Raw genomic sequence first — 18,130 nt, 5'->3', positions numbered from 1 at the left:
GAGCTCTTAGCAGTTCGAAAGCAGTTCGAAAGCACGTCAAAGTGCAAGTAGATAAATAGGTATCACTCCAGCGGGAAGGTAAACGGCATTTCCATGCGCTGCTCTGGTTCGCTATAAGTGGCTTAGTCATGCTGGCCACATGACCCGGAAGCTGTACGCCGGCTCCCTCAGCCAATAAAGCGAGATGAGCGCCACAACCCCAGAGTCGGCCACAACTGGACCTAATGGTCAGGGGTCCCTTTACCTTTTTATTCTGCTAAACACATGGGAATGGGTGAAGGGATCAGAAGGTGTGGAGGGCCAGTGTGAGCAATCCCACTCCCCTACCCACATGTCTAGGACATTTCGAGAGTCGAACGGACTTCCGGAACGAATTAAGTTCGAGAACCAATATTCCACTGTATATAAATTCAATAAATAAATAAATAAATAAACACACACACACACACACACACACACACACACACACACACCTGGTAGTTGAATGAGCATGTCTAGCAGAAATGACTTCTCCAGTCTTTTCTTGACCTACAGGTACGATGAGATCGCTGGCGGGTTCGATATGCTGCCCAGGGCTATTCACCAGTCGCTCCCAGCTGGCACCGTGATGCTCAACAGCACCGTGACGGAGATCCTCAGAGAAGGGGACACGGTTTCGGTGCTCTACCATCCTTCCAGCTCCCTGGCCTCACCGGGCACCATCCTGGCTGACTACGTCATCGTCACGTCCACGGCAGAGGCCACACGCCTCATCCGCTTCCACCCTCCCCTCTCGCCTGCCAAGACCCAGGCGCTCCGTTCTCTGCGCTCCACAGGAGCCACCAAAGTGGCCTTGGCCTGCACTAAGAAGTTTTGGGAGGAAGAAGGAGAAGAGATCTACGGTGGAACCTCCATCAGTGACCTGCCCTCCAGGGTCACCACTTACCCTAACCGCAACTTCTCCAGCGGCCTGGGGGTCATCCTGGGCTCCCAGACTTACGGGGACGACTCGGAGTTTTTCGCCCCCCTCAGCCCCCAACAGGCTGTCGAGGTGGTTCTGAGGGACTTGTCCACTATCCACCAACGCCCCCTGGAAGAGCTGAGGCATCTTTGCAGCCGGTGGGTGGTCAAAAAATGGAACTTGGACCCCCACGCCATGGGGGCCTTCACCCTCTTCAGGCCTTACCAGCTGAGCGAACACGCTGAGGCCCTCGCCCACAAGGAGGGGAGGGTCTATTTTGCCGGAGAGCACACGGCTTTGCCACATGGTTGGATTGACACTGCGATGAAATCAGCCCTGAGGGCAGCCAGGGATGTCCACCGGCACGCAGGGGCACAGGGCTGTGGTCACCAGACAGGCATTTTTGGTGATCAAGGGGATGGCTCGGAAGTTTGTAAACCTCCTTGATCCGTTGTAAGGCTATGCCGCCTTTACAAATTCAGAAGCAGTGAGTAAATAAATAAAGGTGACTCATCTGAATCGTTTTCATCAGTGTTTGAAAACACATGGAATATTATTCTGTAAGCCCTTGCGAAACGGTTCCCCTGCTCTTTTAAGTTGCCCCCACTCAGGTCTTTTGAATAAGCCTCTACCTCTGAGTGCACATCTTCAGTTTTTGTCAGTCAGGTGGGGATCTTCCAGATGTGGCTTTGCAACGCTTCAAATTGACCTCCGTCGCCCTTCGTAATGTTATCACGTATCACATAATCAGATGTGTTTGGCTACGTAACACAATAGAAGTGTCATGCTTGCCAGTTGGTTGGAATCATCCATGTGACTCATCTAGGAAGTGTCATCCTCATTCTTGCATGCCTCACTTGATTGCAGCAATGTCATCAGATACCTAATTTGTACTAGCTAAGTGATGACATCCTGTTTTTGCTTTGACCCTGATTGGCTACTCTATAGACACATGTGGCCAATCCAGGGTGGAGAAAGCATCAAAAAACTCTCTCTCTGTGTGTGTATGAGAGATTATCAAGCCACTGCTGTGGCTGTAGAGGCTGATATGGGAGAGACATGTTTTGTTGCAGCTAGGGCAGATGAAAGTGTCCGGTTGTGCTGCGGCAGGTGCTTCATGGCACATCTTCTTTCTGCAGTCCTCCCAGCAATCCTTCCTCCTCTGGTCACTGCTGTTATGCATCAGATCACACGAAAGCGAGCACTTTGGGGCTTGCATATTTCTCTGCTGTTGACTTCCTACCTTCAATTTCTGCCAATCTTTGCCAGAGATAATTCAGTGTGAGAGAGAGCCAATGTGGTGTAGTGGTTAAGAGTGGTAGTCTCGTAATCTGGGGAACCGGGTTCGCATCCCCGCTCCTCCACATGCAGCTGCTGGGTGACCTTGGGCTAGTCACACTTCTTTGAAGTCTCTCAGCCCCACTCACCTCACAGAGTGTTTGTTGTGGGGGAGGAAGGGAAAGGAGAATGTGAGCCGCTTTGAGACTCCTTAAGGGGAGTGATAAAGCGGGATATCAAATCCAAACTCCTCTTCTTCTAATTCAGATGTGGCTGTTGCAACATGAGAGCACTGGGGCCATGCCTAAGAAAAGCAGGCGATATCGCTCCCATTTATTGATAACCAGTTGTGAAACCTGAAACACCAGATCCTATAAAACAGCCCTCCCCAACCCCAGCAAGCAGCCAGAGCAGGGCTCCTGTACCTTTAATAGTTGGACTAATTTATGGTAGGTGTAGCTTTAAACTCTCATCCATGTAAGCTGTCAAAAATTATCCATCTAAATGCCTAAACAACACCCTTGGGTCCTGTGCGTCTGTTTGCTCTACAAATGGCATTGGCACACCACAACATTTATTGCACCATGGGGTGTGTTTTGTCATGCCCATTTACTGGGTGACATTGCCCAGCTCAGCATTGACAGAAAGGTTGCTGGTTATGGTGGAAGCCAGGTAGAAAGAACCACCTACCACTTCAGATGTCCCAGGATGTTGTTGGTCTTCGTCAGGCTGATGGTGAGGCCTAACTCCCTGTGGGCTTGGGCGAAACAGTCCATTAGTCTTGGCAGAGCTTCCTCAGAGTGTGCTGTCATCTGCAAACAACAACTCTCAGATAAGGACCCGCTGTACTGTCAAAGTCACATTTTACAGATAAAACGAAGAACTCTGGAATACCGACACATTCTCTTATTGTGCATGATGCTGAAGCTCTCTTAAGATTCACTTTAAAGCTGAAATGAAAAATGTAGAGAGAGAAAGAAAGAAAAACTAAACTCACAAAGCTTTTTTTTTTAAAGGAACCTGCAGGCACCCTCCTCTTGTGGAATGTTTAAAAAGTTAAACTATTAAAAGAAAACAGTCAACTTCTTGTGAAGGTTTTGAAGAAATGTGGATCAGTTTGTTTTATTTGGGAATCTGTTGTGTACTGAATTGAATAGGATCCAAATTGCAGCAGTCTGATTGGTCCTAGAACAATAGAATCCAGAATGCAGCAATCTGATTGGTCCGCTGGAGCCACCCAATCCAACTCCAGGTGGAAGTGAATCCGCAACCTGATTGGCCTACAGGAGAATCCCGGAACTGACCAATCACGTGGGGCCCATTGTGTAAATAATGAGGAACTTCGATTCCTCATTACTATGAGCTGAATAAAGAGCTTGAAATCCACACTCGACTCTGAGTATATTTCAGAATCCCTGTGTGCTCCTTTAATTATTTTAAGTTTACAAAACTCAAGAGCATGCTCAGAGTCTCTCAGCAGTTAAGGCTTAACTGATCTGGAACAAGTTGATCCTGTGTATGCACTCTGCCATAATTACATGTCTCGGACCAAGCTCTATATAAGCCAACTTTTGCAAAAATAATAATAATAATCCCCACAACAGCAAGCTGGGAATGGACTTCAACTCAGTGGATATGCATGCAGATGGTACTAGGTACAATTGCCACTGGCATGTCCAGGTTGAGCTGGGATTGCCCCCCCCCCCGGAAATCTTGGTGAGCCCTGCCAGTCAGTGTAGACAATATGGATTTAAATGGACCCAAAGTCAAACAGCTTCCTATGCTCCACAAGGTGGTCCTCTGGAAATCAGAGCATGGTTTATTGGTGGGCTGCCTTCTGCTCACTGCTGTGTTATGCTCAGTGCATTATTTGCCCAAGTCTTCCTTTGGAAACACAAAAGGAGATTCCCTAGATTACTCAATAACCTGTGATTGCCTTATCACCTTCCGTCTGGGGTGGTGAGAAAAGGCCATGATCCATGATGCTATGTCACATGATAAACTAGGCTCTGCATAGTTTCGTTCCATTTGTGGTTTCCCAGTATGCAAGTATGTTGTCTGGCATCTTGACAATCTTCTTTCGTCGTTTAGATTTCTTTAAAAATAACAAACGGTTGTCAGGGAAGGCTTGAAAATGTTCGGGTTGCATCTTGGCAGAGGAAGATCAGGAAACAAGTGCAAAAGGGGTTGTGCAGCATTCAATGTTTTCGGCAGTGTGGGGGGGGGGGACTCCAAGGTTTTGTGCCACTCTGTGCTGCTGTTCTTAAAAAGCAGAGACATCATATTGCCAACAAAGGTCCGTATAGTAAAAGCTATGGTTTTCCCAGTAGTGATGTATGGAAGTGAGAGCTGGACCATAAAGAAGGCTGATCGCCGAAGAATTGATGCTTTTGAATTATGGTGCTGGAGGAGACTCTTGAGAGTCCCATGGACTGCAAGAAGATCAAACCTCTCCATTCTGAAGAAAATCAGCCCTGAGTGCTCACTGGAAGGACAGATCCTGAAGCTGAGGCTCCAATACTTTGGCCACCTCATGAGAAGAGAAGACTCCCTGGATAAGACCCTGATGCTGGGAAAGATTGAGGGCACAAGGAGAAGGGGACGACAGAGGACAAGATGGTTGGACAGTGTTCTCGAAGCTACCAGCATGAGTTTGACCAAACTGCGGGAGGCAGTGGAAGACAGAAGTGTCTGGCGTGCTCTGGTCCATGGGGTCATGAAGAGTCAGACACGACTAAACAACAACAACATGCTGCTGTTCACAAAATCTTGCAAAGCTCACCCGGCAGCTTTCTTCCCCAAACTGAAGAGTCTTTCCATATGGTCCCCATAGCTTATATTTCAGCTGGAAGCAGGGAATGCCTTGCCTCAGTGAATTAACAGTGAGGCTCTTCCTCCTTCCCCACTCAGCCATCAAGAAAGGCTTAGTCCATTGCAATGGTGCTATATAAAAACAGAAAGGTGAAACTGATAAAAGACTGAGGACCATCTGTGCAATGCTGCTAGTGGGATAGCTATGACCTTACAGATAAATAGAGCACATTTTGAAAAGGCATTCATGTTTATTGTTGCTTTATTACACCATCAATGTGCATATCGCTCGAAAGCATAACAAGACAGTCCCTGCCCCCAGTGAGCTTACAATCTAAAATCCAACACAGGGAAAACAACAGCAGAGCAGAAGCAATGTGTGCTGGAGGCCTTGTGTAGACCGTGGAAGTCTCTCTTGTTACAGGTACTTAGATTGGCAGTAAGTAATGGGGATTTGGGAGTTGTGCTTGTAACGATGAGTTACAATCCTAACTATAGGAAGGCAGCATAAGTAAGGTCATCGATGTTGTTGTTTAGTCGTTTAGTTGTGTCCGACTCTTCGTGACCCCATGGACCAGAGCACGCCAGGCACTCCTGTCTTCCACTGCCTCCCGCAGTTTGGTCAGACTCATGTTTGTAGCTTCGCGAACACTGTCCAACTATCTCGTCCTCTGTCGTCCCCTTCTCCTTGTGCCCTCCATCTTTCCCAACATCAGGGTCTTTTCCAGGGAGTCTTCTCTTCTCATGAGATGGCCAAAGTATTGGAGTCTCAGCTTCAGGATCTGTCCTTCCAGTGAGCACTCAGGGCTGATTTCCTTCAGAATGGATAGGTTTGATCTTCTTGCAGTCCATGGGACTCTCAAGAGTCGCCTCCAGCATCGTAAGTTGCCCCTATTCCAAACTTGGTTCAGAAGCTCCTACTGCCAGCTGAGACAGCTGGTGAGCATGGACCAAGCTGGGCCCTAGGCCACATGACTCAGTCTCTCCTTGCCCCGTCCCACTCCCGAAATGCTTCTTTTGGGGGATTTATGCTGGTGTAAATCATGCTGACGTACGTTTTTCAGGCAAAATGCTGAGCTGGGGTAATGGACTTACACCAGCATAGCAGACCTTCCAAGTAATCCTTATTTCCCAGGGACAGTCCCAAATTTACAGAAGCCATCCCAGTTTCTGATTTGATCCCAGAATGTCCCGCTTTTCCTTAAAGGTAAAGGGACCTCTGACCATTAGGTTCAGTTGTGGCCGACTCTGGGGTTGCGGCGCTCATCTCGCTTTATTGGCCAAGGGAGCCGGCGTACATCTTCCGGGTCATGTGGCCATCATGACTAAGCCACTTCTGGCGAACCAGAGGAGCGCACGGAAACGCCGTTTACCTTCCCACCGGAGCGGTACCTATTTATCTACTTGCACTTCATGCCTTTGAACTGCTAGGTTGGCAGGAGCAGGGACTGAACAATGGGAGCTCACCGGATTCAAACCGCCGACCTTCTGATCGGCAAGTCCTAGGCTCTGTGGTTTAACCCACAGCACCACCCGCTTTGCCTTAGAACATCCCTATTTTCATTGGAGAAATGTTGAAGGGTTTTATGTACTGAGCTAGGATCCTAGAACAATAGGCAGGTAGAATCCTAGAATGCAACAACCAGATTGGCCTGCAGGAGCAGCCCAATCAGGCTCCAGGAGGAAGTTAATCAGCCTATTGGGTCAGGAGGATCCTAGAATGCAACAACAGTCCAATCAGGCTCCAGGAGGGAAGCGGAGTCAGCCAATCACACGGGACCCATTGTGTAAATAATGTATATAAAGCCTGAAGTTCGGGGGGCAGGGGGATTCAATTCACTCAGCATATAACAAAGTGTATGGCATAGGTCCTGCAGTTTGGATTGCTTTGTTATAATATCTGAATGGTTATGGGTTTTTCCCCCAACCCTGATTTACATGGATTGCAGAGCAATTGTACATATGAAAACCAGCTCCTGGAAGGGCTTCTCTGAAAGACCAACGTCTCCCTGCATGGAGATGCAGCGATAGGGAAAAGATGTCAGATGTCTATTGGTGTCACACCAGCAGCTAAGAACCCAGGAATCCTGCTGGATATTGAAAAACCCCTGAGGCAAGCCACATAACCTCAGAGGACTCATTTGATAGGAAGATTTTTATAAAATGAGCCACCGTCTTGCTGATTGCACCTCTCACAAGGCTCTGAGTCGCAAACCTCAACTGACTTTTAACAAGCTTTAGCAAACCTCTGGGAGATCAGGAGGCACCGTTGCCAGTCGCTGGGGGGAATTAACATCATCAATTATCTTGCTAATTGCTCCCCCACAATGCAGGTGCCCTTTTTCCCAAGGCACTGGCCCTCTTACCTCATCTTATCAGAAATCAAAGAGGCACAGGTAAGCTGTGATCATGGGAGGGAGAATTCTTGCATCTCTGGTTGTGTTGTGATTATGCAACGGGGACGTTCCAGAAAGCCTGACCTTTCTGGTCTTACCGGAATGTCACAGCTGAAACATCGGGCCTTACATAAGGGCCTGTGAGAGTGCGTCACCTGTTCTACAAAAGACCAATGTTGAGAGGAAAGTGAGTCAGGGCAGCTGACAGAAAGGGGAGCCAGGAACCAAGGGGACAGAGCACTGGGGGTGGCAGAGCTAAATAATAAAAACGAAACATGCGCCATTGCTCATAAAGCTCTTCCTGTCTGGGTGTCTGCCACCTGCCCAGATTTTAACTTGTCTGAATTAATTTTAAGATGTTTTTTAATTAATTGATGTCTGTTTTTATGCATATTGTGTTGTTTTTATGATGTTAGCCGCTCTGAGCCCAGCCTCGGCTGGGGAGGGCGGGATACAAATAAAATAAATTATTATTATTATTATTATTATTATTATTATTATTATTATTATTATTATTTATTGGTGGACCCAGTGGGCAGCCAGAACTGCCGAGGAAGAGGCTGTAAGCTGCAGCCATCATCCTCAGTTATTTGTATGGTGCCTTTCCATTGGAAACCAATCTCAAGGCGGCTCCCAGCACTACAAACTTTACCTACCGTATTTTTCAGTCCATAAGACGCACTTTTTCCCTCCTAAAAGGTAAGGGGAAATGTGTGTGCGTCTTATGGAGTGGATGCAGGAGGGAGGCAGGCAGGAAAAGCCCCCAAGAGCCGCACACAAGCTCCGTGCGGCTACTGTGGGCTTTTCCCCAGAAGGGAGAAGGGACTGACGTGGCCAGTCAGTCCCTTCTCCCTCCTCGTAGAAAAGCCCGCAGGAGCCGCGCACTCCTTAAAGGGTGCACGGCTCCTGTGGACTTTTGCGGGAGGTGGTGGAATTGCCATAGCCGTGCACAACTTCTCCAGCCGGGAGAGGCTGCACGCGGCTAAAGAAGCCAAGACAGTGAGCAGGATCCATCCCGCCGGCTGTCTTGGCTTCTGCCATAGACCGCTAAAGAAGCCAAGACAGGGAGCGGGATGGATCCTGCTTGCTGTCTTGGCTTCTTTGCTCTTTGGTGCTGGGGGGGGGGAATATTTTTTTCCCCTTGATTTCGCCCTCTAAAAACTAGGTGCACCTTATGGTCCGGTGCGCCTTATGGAGCGAAAAATATGGTAATTCACTGGCCCCTCTTTACCCTGCCCTCTGACACTTGAGATGTACATCTTTTAGGAGCCACCCTATACTTGTGGCCGCAATTTGTTGAAACCAATTTACATGTTGTCTTCTAAATTGTCGCCGCATGCCCTAGGACCTTAGGGCAAAGGGTGTGTAAGAAATTAATCACAACAACAACAGTGACAAGACGAGTCGAAAAGGGAAAAACAGCCGTAAACAACAGGCTAGTGGAAACCTCTCGTATTAATAAATATGCAGTAAAATCGGGGAGTCCACCGCTGGAAAGCCTAATGATAAAAATACATAATCCGGAGAGCAGCAAAAAAATTAATTAATTAAAAATGCATCCCTCAAACTTAATATTGATCCCAGGAAAAAGCCCTTAAAGTAAATAACCCCATGATGGGGCTACCTGATTGGTAGCCATATTTGTAGGTGGAGTCAGTCGAGGCCACACCCTCCCAGTCCCAGGCCACAAAAGCAGGGAGCAGGTCACAGCAAAAAAAGGTCTCTGGCACCTTTGTCAGGATCCGAGCACAAAAGCATTTTCCCCTCCTGTGGTTTCCAGCAATTGGAATCGGAAACATTACATTTAGGGAAGTATCTTTATGTTTGATCTTTTATTGTGTTTTTAATATCCTGTTGGAAGCTGCCCAGAGTGGCTGGGGAGGCCCAGCCAGATGGGTGGGGTATAAGTAATAAATTATTATTATTATTATTATTATTATTATTATTATTATTATTATTATTATTTTACTGTCTTTAGCTTTGGAGGCAGACCATAGCCATAATGGCCATTAGCCATTGATAACCCCCTCCTCCATGAATTTGCCTTAGTTTTTAGAAAGCCATCTCAGTTGGTGACCATTGCTGCCTCCTGTGGAAGTGAGTTCCATAGTTTAACTGTGTGACAAAGTACTTCCTTTTCTTTCTACAGAAGCTTCTAACATTCAGCTTCATGGGATGCGCGTGAGTTCGAGCGTTAGGAGATGGTGTTGACCTTTAAAGCCCTAAACGGCCTCGGTCCAGTATACTTGAAGGCGTGTCTCCACCCCCATCATTCAGCCCAGACACTGAGGTCCAGAGCCGAGGGCCTTCTGGCGGTTCCCTCCCTGCGAGAAGCGAGGTTACAGGGAACCAGGCAGAGGGCCTTCTCGGTGGTGGCGCCAGCCCTGTGGAACGCCCTCCCATCAGATGTCAAAGAGATAAACAACTACCAGACATTTAGAAAACATCCTAAGGCAGCCCTGTTCAGGGAAGTTTTTAATGTGTGACATTTTGATGTATTTTTAATCTTTAGTTGGAAGCCGCCCAGAGTGGCTGGGGAAAACTAGTCAGATGGGCGGGGTACAAATAATAAATTATTATTATTATTATTATTATTATTAGGAGAGAGGGAGAAGAAATTTTCTCTCACCTCTTTCTCCATGCCTGCATACTTTTATGAACGTCCATCTTGTGTCATCTCTTGCCTCTTTTCTCCACACTAAAAAGCCCAAAACTTTGGCCTTCCATTGCCATTTTCATCACAGTTGCTACCATTTAAAGAAGTGCATAGGAATACAGGAATCTGCCTATACTGAGTCAGGTCATTGGTCCATCTAGCTCAGTATTCTCTACACTGATTGGCAGCGGCTCCTCCAGGATTAACAGACAGGGAGCCTCTCCCAAGCCTAGCTGGAGATGCTGGGGATTGAAGCTGAGGCCTTCGGCTTGCAAGGCAGACGCTCTAGCACTGAGCTAACCCCAACTCCCTGGTCCTGAATGAGGTAACTGTGCCCTTGAAGGACCAGGTGCGCAACCTGGGAGTCATTTTGTACTCACAGCTGTCAATGGAGGCGCAGGTCAATTCTGTGTCCAGGGCAGCTGTTTATCAGCTCCATCTGGTTCGCAGGCTGAGACCCTACCTGCCCGCAGACTGTCTCGCCAGAGTGGTGCATGCTCTGGTTATCTCTCGCTTGGACTACTGCAATGCGCTCTACATAGGGCTACCTTTGAAGGTGACTTGACAGATTCTAGATTCTAGGGTTGTGCGCTCATCTCACTCTAGAGGCCGGGAGCCAGCGCTGTCTGCAGACACTTCCGGGTCACGTGGCCAGCGTGACGACGCTGCTCCGGCAAACCGGCACCAGGGCAGCACACGGAAACGCCGTTTACCTTCCCGCTACAAAGCGGTACCTATTTATCTACTTGCACTTAGGGATGCTTTCGAACTGCTAGGTGGGCAGGAGCTGGGACCGAACGACGGGAGCTCACCCCGCTGCGGGGATTCGAACCACTGACCATGCGATCGGCAAGTCCTAGGCGCTGAGGTTTTACCCACAGCGCCACCCGCGGCCCAGTCTTAGTCCTTACCCCATCCAATTTATTTTGCGTTGCTATTTTAAAGATACTGCATTATTGCGCTGTCCCCTTCAGAATCTCCAGTGCTCCAGGGCACTGCAGTCTTCCGAGCACTATTTGAGCTACAATACATCCTCCTCTGTAAATTAGGGTTTCCATTTCCTCCCCCACCCCAATCTTTCAATAAAGTTGTCAACAACTAAAATTCTGGGCTGGTCATTTCAGAGCCTCAGTGTCTCCGCCTATAAAATGAGCAATAAAACTATCGCCCAAGCATGCCAGGAAAGTTAATTAGCTGATGTGCAGACGGACAGAGACAGAAATAGCTGTGAGTTATTATTATGTTTGCTGCCTCTGAAGTGAGCTCAAGGGATGGCAAGGGTACTGATCGCTTTCGTGGCATTCCACAGACGTGATACACGAGGGAAGCATTTCCGTCCTGGAAGGAACTAAACAACTTAAGAGGAAGTTTGAAAGCTGCAAATCGGGTTCTTTTGAAAACAATGAACCATGCAAGGTGCATCGTCAGAGACATAGAAATGACAACATTCTTATGCTTATTATTGATGGTTGTGAAGCTTAGCGAAAGCCAGTGCATTCCAAAGATCTGCACCCAGACAAGCACAACCCCTTCCCTTATTGCACATCTGAAGAGCCCTGCTGGGAACCTGAGGGTCATCTAGTCCAAACCTCTGCAATGCAGGGATCTTTTGCTCAATGTGGCTCTTGAACCCTGAGCTTAAGAGTGACATACTCTACCAAGATGGAGCATGTGAATCCCAAACTGCAGTCTGCAGAACTCAAAGAGCGATATTAAGACTCAAGTAATTATAATAAGTGGTAGTAGTCATGTAACTGAATTGCAGATGGGGAAATGCAGGTCTCTGTCCCAAGGACAATACAATTTATATATCACCAATAAGGTGGGATGGTGGGGTGAGGCAAAGTTTTAAAAAAGATATATGGGTACAAAGTGCACTTAGTTTCAGTTGTGGGTAGTTTCAGTTGTGGGTGATGACTAGCTGATGACTTAATGGACAAATTTGAGGTGGGATATAATACTTGTATTATCATTTATTCTTCCCTTCCCTTTCATAGAAATACAGTGCTACCTCGGGTTAAGTACTTAATTCGTTCCGGAGATCCGTACTTAACCTGAAACTGTTCTTAACCTGAAGCACCACTTTAGCTAATGGGGCCTCCTGCTGCTGCTGCGCCGCCGGAGCATGATTTCTGTTCTCATCCTGAAGCAAAGTTCTTAACCTGAAGCACTATTTCTGGGTTAGCAGAGGCTGTAACCTGAAGCGTATGTAACCTGAAGCGTATGTAACCTGAGGTACCACTGTAGCTTCAATTGCTAATTCTTGTCACTTTCACTGTGTATTGTCTGTACTGGGTTTGAAACTGTTCTGACATGTGACATTGTTTTTAATGATTTGCACAGATGGAGTGGTTTTTACTTGTTTTTACTGCATATATGGAATGGTTTAAATCATTTACACACATTGAATTATTTTTTTTATATGGGATTGCTTTAAAAGGTGGAATTGTTTGTGCATTTATGGGATTGTTTTCATTTTCTTTATTGTTGGTGTTTCTGCAGGGAAATCGCTTTGATATATTTTATGGGAAGTGAAATCAAATAAGTTTGGGGTTTTTTTATTATAAAAAATCATCCTTCTCTCTCTTATGAAGAGAGAATTTGCCATCTCCTTTCATTATATTTCAAATATCTTAGGTTCCACCTTGTTTTTGTAATGTTAAGTTGTCTTCAACAGTGTTTTTAATATTGTGTATTATTGTGTTTTAATGTTCATGTTGTGTTATAACCCACCCTGAGACCTAGGGCAGGGTAATAACTTGTAATAACAATAAAAATAATAATAGCCTCTGACATTGCAGCACTCCTTTCTCTGCACTTCCTGTTTCTTCTCTCCAAACTCTCTTCTCTGCTTTGAATTCTTTCTTTCCCTCTGTTTATACACCACCTTTTAACAGCATCAGCAGATATTGATGTTATTTTAAAGTGGAACATTCTATTCACGGATCTCTTGTGGCACACCTGGTTTAGCCCTTGAGGTTGCAAGCCTGAGGGCAGGGCCCATGAGCTATTTTTGTTTGATGAAATGCACCTCGCCTTTGTGAATGAGAGCTCCGCACATAAACAATAAGGAACAAGAATTCTAATGAAGCCAGTGAAGGTCTTTGAAGAGGGGGATCATAGGAGAGATGGAGAGATCTCTGGATAATATCTTCTTGTATCATAAAAAAGTGTTAATCAAATGTATGAACTGCAAGAAGATCAAACCTATCCATTCTGAAGGAAATCAGCCCTGAGTGCTCACTGGAAGGACAGATCCTGAAGCTGAGGCTCCAATACTTTGGCCACCTCACGAGAAGAGAAGACTCCCTGGAAAAGACCCTGATGTTGGGAAAGATGGAGGGCACAAGGAGAAGGGGACGACAGAGGACGAGATGGCTGGACAGTGTTCTCGAAGCTACCAGCATGAGTTTGACCAAACTGTGGGAGGCAGTGGAAGACAGGAGTGCCTGGCGTGCTCTGGTCCATGGGGCCACGAAGAGTCGGACACGACTAAACAACAACAACAATGCTTTTTTAAATTAAAGGTTCATATAGAAGATGACTCCTGGACTCAAATCCCTATCATCCTATGGCTATGCTGGTTGGGGATTATGGGAGTTGGAGTCCAACAACATCTGGACACCACTGCATTGGCTACCCCTATCCTAAGCCCTGTCTTAGGTTCCTTCCAGACTGTCATCATTTTTTGTGCAGATCTCATCCATTCAGGTAGATGCTGGGAGATGTCCTTCATGCAATAAAGCACACCTTCATTACCCATTCAGAACCAGGGAGTCCCCCATACCCGCCCGCCCCTTCTCCTCCCAAAACAGTACTTCTGTCTTGTCAGAGTTCAACCTCAATCTTTTACATTCTACTCATGTAAAAACACCTCTGGCCTCAACTGTTCCCCTACAAAAAAATTCACTGCACGCCCACTGGAGATAATCATCATGATGATAATCACCATATAACATCTGCACACATTTTGTGCCAAGAAATCAGGAGAAATTGCCTTAATTCATCTGCAATGAGCTTCCTCCATTCTCCTCTTAAGACTGAAGCAAACTGCAGCCAGGGCTTATTAATTTAATAATTGTCCTGCATCTCAAACACAGATTTCTGTTCCCTGGCTTCATACCATGTTCTCTATCGTAAACATATTTTTCTGCCTTTAAAAAAGAACGAGGAAGAGTTCTGTGTCATCTGAAAGCTCACATGCCGCAGCAGTAAAGTGTGATTGGTACTTATAAAGGTGGTGGTTGTTTTATCGTCCCTGAAAAATTTCCAGAATGTCAAATTCTGGTCTGGCTACCACACAACACAATTCCACACCTAGCAGTATATGAACCTTTCAGTTTACACCGTCTGTTTTGGATGGTAAAAACTGCCAATGCCCAAGTCACCTTACAAATATAATTAAACAACACATGGCAGGTTCAACAGATTTTGCCTCTGCAATATCAGGCTGCAGTTTTGCTTCACCGCCCCCTCAAAGGCATCCTCAGCCTTTGTCCCAAGAAGAAGGAAAATAATTCCTCCTTCGAGCCGGAATCGAACCAGCGACCTAAGGATGACTACAGTAGTACTCTACAGTCCTCCGCTCTACCAGCTGAGCTATCGAAGGGGTGATGGGAACACTCTCTGAGTCATTCCTTTTCTCTTCCAGTTTGTGGTTTGCCTAACACTTACAGCACATGTAGCTCTTCAGTTTAATAATCTGGCCTTGACTCATTTCCTTTAGAATTCCATGTTAATCAGCAGCTTCCACTACGAAAAGAAAAAAGGAATTGCCCCAAGGTTTGGCTATTGTCTTGCATGTAAGGTTTTGTTCCTGGCCATGCTAATAACAGGTCACACATGATCCCAGGCATGTACACACACACAAATGCAAACACAGCCCCCTTCCTCACCTCATCAGCTGAGGAAGAAGGGTAGAGGCCCCCAATTCTTCAGACTATCAATATGGTGAGTGGAGAGATGTGATTCCCCCCCCCATCATAGTGCTGGGCTGGGGGAATGAGGTTTAACCCTCCCTGCTCAGCTCAGCTCAGCACCACAATGGGAATGAAAAGTGTGCTGTCTCCACTTGCCTCTGCATTATTGTTTGTTTATTCCACTGGCAACTCCTCCCCCAACAGAAAATTGGGTCAGTGACCAGTGAGCAACTGGGGAAAGGTCAGTGGCTCCAGTGGCATAGCGTGGGTTGTCAGCTCCCGGGGCAAGGCAAGTAATTTGCACCCCCTAACCCGTGGATTTGCGCCCCCTAACCCGTGGATTTGCGCCCCCTAACCCTAACCCCCAGACGTTGCGCCCGGTGCGGCCGGCTCCCCCTGCACCCCCCACGCTACGCCACTGAGTGGCTCCCAGTATGTTTCCGAGCACAATTCAAAGTGTTGGTGCTGACCTTTAAAGCCCCAAACATCCTCAGCCCTGTATACCTGAAGGAGCGTACACTGAGGTCCAGCTCCAAGGGCCTTCTGGCGGTTCCCTCACTGCGAGAAGTGAGGTTACAGGGAACCAGGCAGAGGGCCTTCTCGGTGGTGGCGCCCGCCCTGTGGAAAGCCCTCCCATCAGATGTCAAGGAAATAAACAACTATCTGACTTTTAGAAGACAACTGAAGGCAGCCCTGTTTAGGGAAATTTTTAATGTTTGATGTTTTATCGTGATTTTAATATTCTGCTGGGAGCTGCCCTGAGTGGCTGGGGAAACCCAGCCAGACTGGTGGGGTATAAATAAATTATTATTATTATTATTATTAGCCCTCAGACTGGCACCCCTCCTTTGTCCCCTAATGTGGTGGGGCAGTCAATCCCACTATGAAACTCCTCAGTATTATAAGGTAAAGGGACCCCTGACCATTAGGTCCAGTCATGGCCGACTCTGGGGTTGTGGCGCTCATCTCGCTTTATTGGGCGAGGGAGCGGGCGTACAGCTTCCGGGTCATGTGGCCAGCATGACTAAGCTGCTTCTGGCAAACCAGAGCAGCGCACAGAAACGCCGTTTACCTTCCCGCTGGAGCAGTACCTATTTATCTACTTGCACTCTGACGTGCTTTCGAACTGCTAGGTTGGCAGGAGCAGGATTCTAACCGCCGACCTTCTGATCGGCACGTCCTAGGCTCTGTGGTTTAACCCACAGCGCCACCCGCGTCCCTCAGTATTATACTTATTAGCAAAATTGCACTATTATTATTATTATTCGTTTATATAGTAATAAAAGCATACCTTCATCCAATAAAGGAAGGGAGAGAGGTAGGGGATCCAAAAGCGCATCATCTCAAATATGGTTCATGGTCTCTGAATCCAAAGTTATCCTCTAGCATCTTTGCACATGTAGGTCTGCATATGCGGTCTGTATGTCCACATACAGATTACCAGGGGGCTTTTTTCGATAAGACGCCTTTTCACATAGTGATAAGACATTAACACCAGCAATTCACCAGACAAACGAAGGCTTGGACTTCTTGTTGCAGAACTGCAGGGTCCACCATCAGGGCCCTCCATAGCCCCTGCCGTTGGCGGACTGTTAACTTCCAAAGTGCAGGACCGGCGCTGGTGCAACAACTCTGGGAAGATGCTCCTTGCTTGGCTTTGCTGGTCCAGTTCCGGATTCTGTTGGAGAATCTCCCCTGACAGCCCAGACCATCCTGCAAAACCCATCCTGTTCCTGCTGGACATAAAATCATAGACTTTCACAGCTGGAAAGGGACCTCAAGGGTCCAACCCCTTGCTATGCAAGAATCACAGCTGAAGAACCCCTGGCAGATGGCAACCCAACCTCTGTTTAGTCTCTGTGGCTAGCCTTGCCCTTTGGTTCAGTCCCTCTTCTAGTCTATGGCAACTGTTCATCAACTTGGGGTTGGCCAACGTGGAGATCTATGCAGGTCCTCCTCCTGATAAAAATGCAGATGTCCTAAACTGCACATCCTCCTCCAGCCCACGTTGCAACACGATGCTCTTTGATTATATTATCACGTTACAGGATCAAGGTCAGCCCTCCAGGTCTTGATTACACAGGGCTGCTGAGACAAGCCTAAGGCAGTGGACTGCCGGGCCGATTCTGCATTGCTTCTCGTGGATCTGCAATAGCCACACGGCTGTTTCTGACGCAATACATTCAGAGTCTCCTTCAGGGGCTGTAGAACAAGAAATTACCAAATCAGATGCAGAGGTGAGTTCCGAGGAACTGAACCTCTTCCGAGGAAGAAAGAGTCATCACTTTCTCTGAACCGAGGTCAGAGGGTTCTTGAGCCCTAAATTGTTTCAGTTATGGATGCTCTAGCTGAGATTCCTCATTGCAGGGGGTTGGACTAGATGAACCTTGAGGGGGGCAGGGTCCCTTCCAACTCTACAATTCTATGACTCTGTATGTAAAATGTGAACCAGGCTCTTTGCAATAATCAGGGCTATATTTTAGCACCTGAGATGAACCACAAAATGGTGTGGGCCCACCTCCTTCGCCAAGGAGAGGGGTGAGTGAAGATCTACATCAGGAAGAAGGGGGAAATAAAGATCTACACCAGGAACAAGGATGGGAGGAGACCAACCAATGGCCAAGAAACCACTGTAGAGGTGGCATTGGGGAGGGGGCAGATCTGGTCTCCAAGGAGTGCACCGCAGCTGTTGCTGCCACCAGTGGGCGATGTGCTCCTTGGAGGCTGAATCTGTTGTCCCTGTGGATCCTGCCACCTGAAGTAGTCGCCTCACCTCGCCTTGGCCATAATTAAGCTCTACGAAATCGCGACCAACTTTTGACCTGGAAAACGGCGTTAAGCTCCCAGCACCCAGCACCTATCTTTCCACACCAGCAAATTAAGGTGGGCATTGTTATAACGAGGCTGTTATTGGAACGATACTGAAAAATCTATTTTTTAAAAATGTATTTTTTAAAAAAATTAAGAGCTGTGAGAAAGATCAGGACAAGTGATGCCTTGGGGGAAAAGGTGGGCTGAGCACAGCAATTAATGGTTGCAATTTGCTTACCTCCAAGCAAAGCGCTTAATTACTCCCAGCCCGCGCCTTCTGCTAATCTGGAAAGGGCAATTTTCTAGGATTACACATATT

At 47.1% G+C, this 18,130-nt stretch overlaps 1 protein-coding gene and 1 long non-coding RNA gene across 4 annotated transcripts in view; one reads left to right on the top strand and one right to left on the bottom strand.

Annotated features, from left to right (window-relative positions):
* LOC309336842 (L-amino-acid oxidase-like) overlaps positions 1–1,459 on the top strand; it is a 28,376-nt gene extending 26,917 nt beyond the window's left edge. For 2 of the 3 annotated variants that reach the window (XM_081853248.1, XM_081853249.1), the window contains exon 8: positions 517–1,459. In XM_081853248.1, the coding sequence (XP_081709374.1) occupies positions 517–1,387 (871 nt within the window). In that variant the 3' untranslated portion in view covers positions 1,388–1,459. The remainder of the gene's footprint in view (positions 1–516) is intronic. The other variant, XM_081853250.1, reaches the window with a different exon arrangement.
* The window catches only part of LOC309337378, a 101,100-nt gene extending 83,746 nt beyond the window's left edge, over positions 1–17,354 (bottom strand). Inside the window, exons 1-2 of the long non-coding RNA XR_014154230.1 lie at positions 16,292–17,354; positions 2,427–3,168 (exon numbers count right to left, since the gene is read on the bottom strand). This is a non-coding gene — a long non-coding RNA (uncharacterized lncRNA). The remainder of the gene's footprint in view (positions 1–2,426; positions 3,169–16,291) is intronic.
* Positions 17,355–18,130: the final 776 nt, after the last annotated feature.

Source organism: Podarcis erhardii, assembly GCF_964252035.2.
Source record: "Podarcis erhardii genome assembly, chromosome: 2".
Taxonomy (NCBI): Eukaryota; Metazoa; Chordata; class Lepidosauria; order Squamata; family Lacertidae; genus Podarcis; species Podarcis erhardii.
Note: the sequence above shows the minus strand (reverse complement) of the source record. Positions and strands in the feature narration are given on the sequence as shown.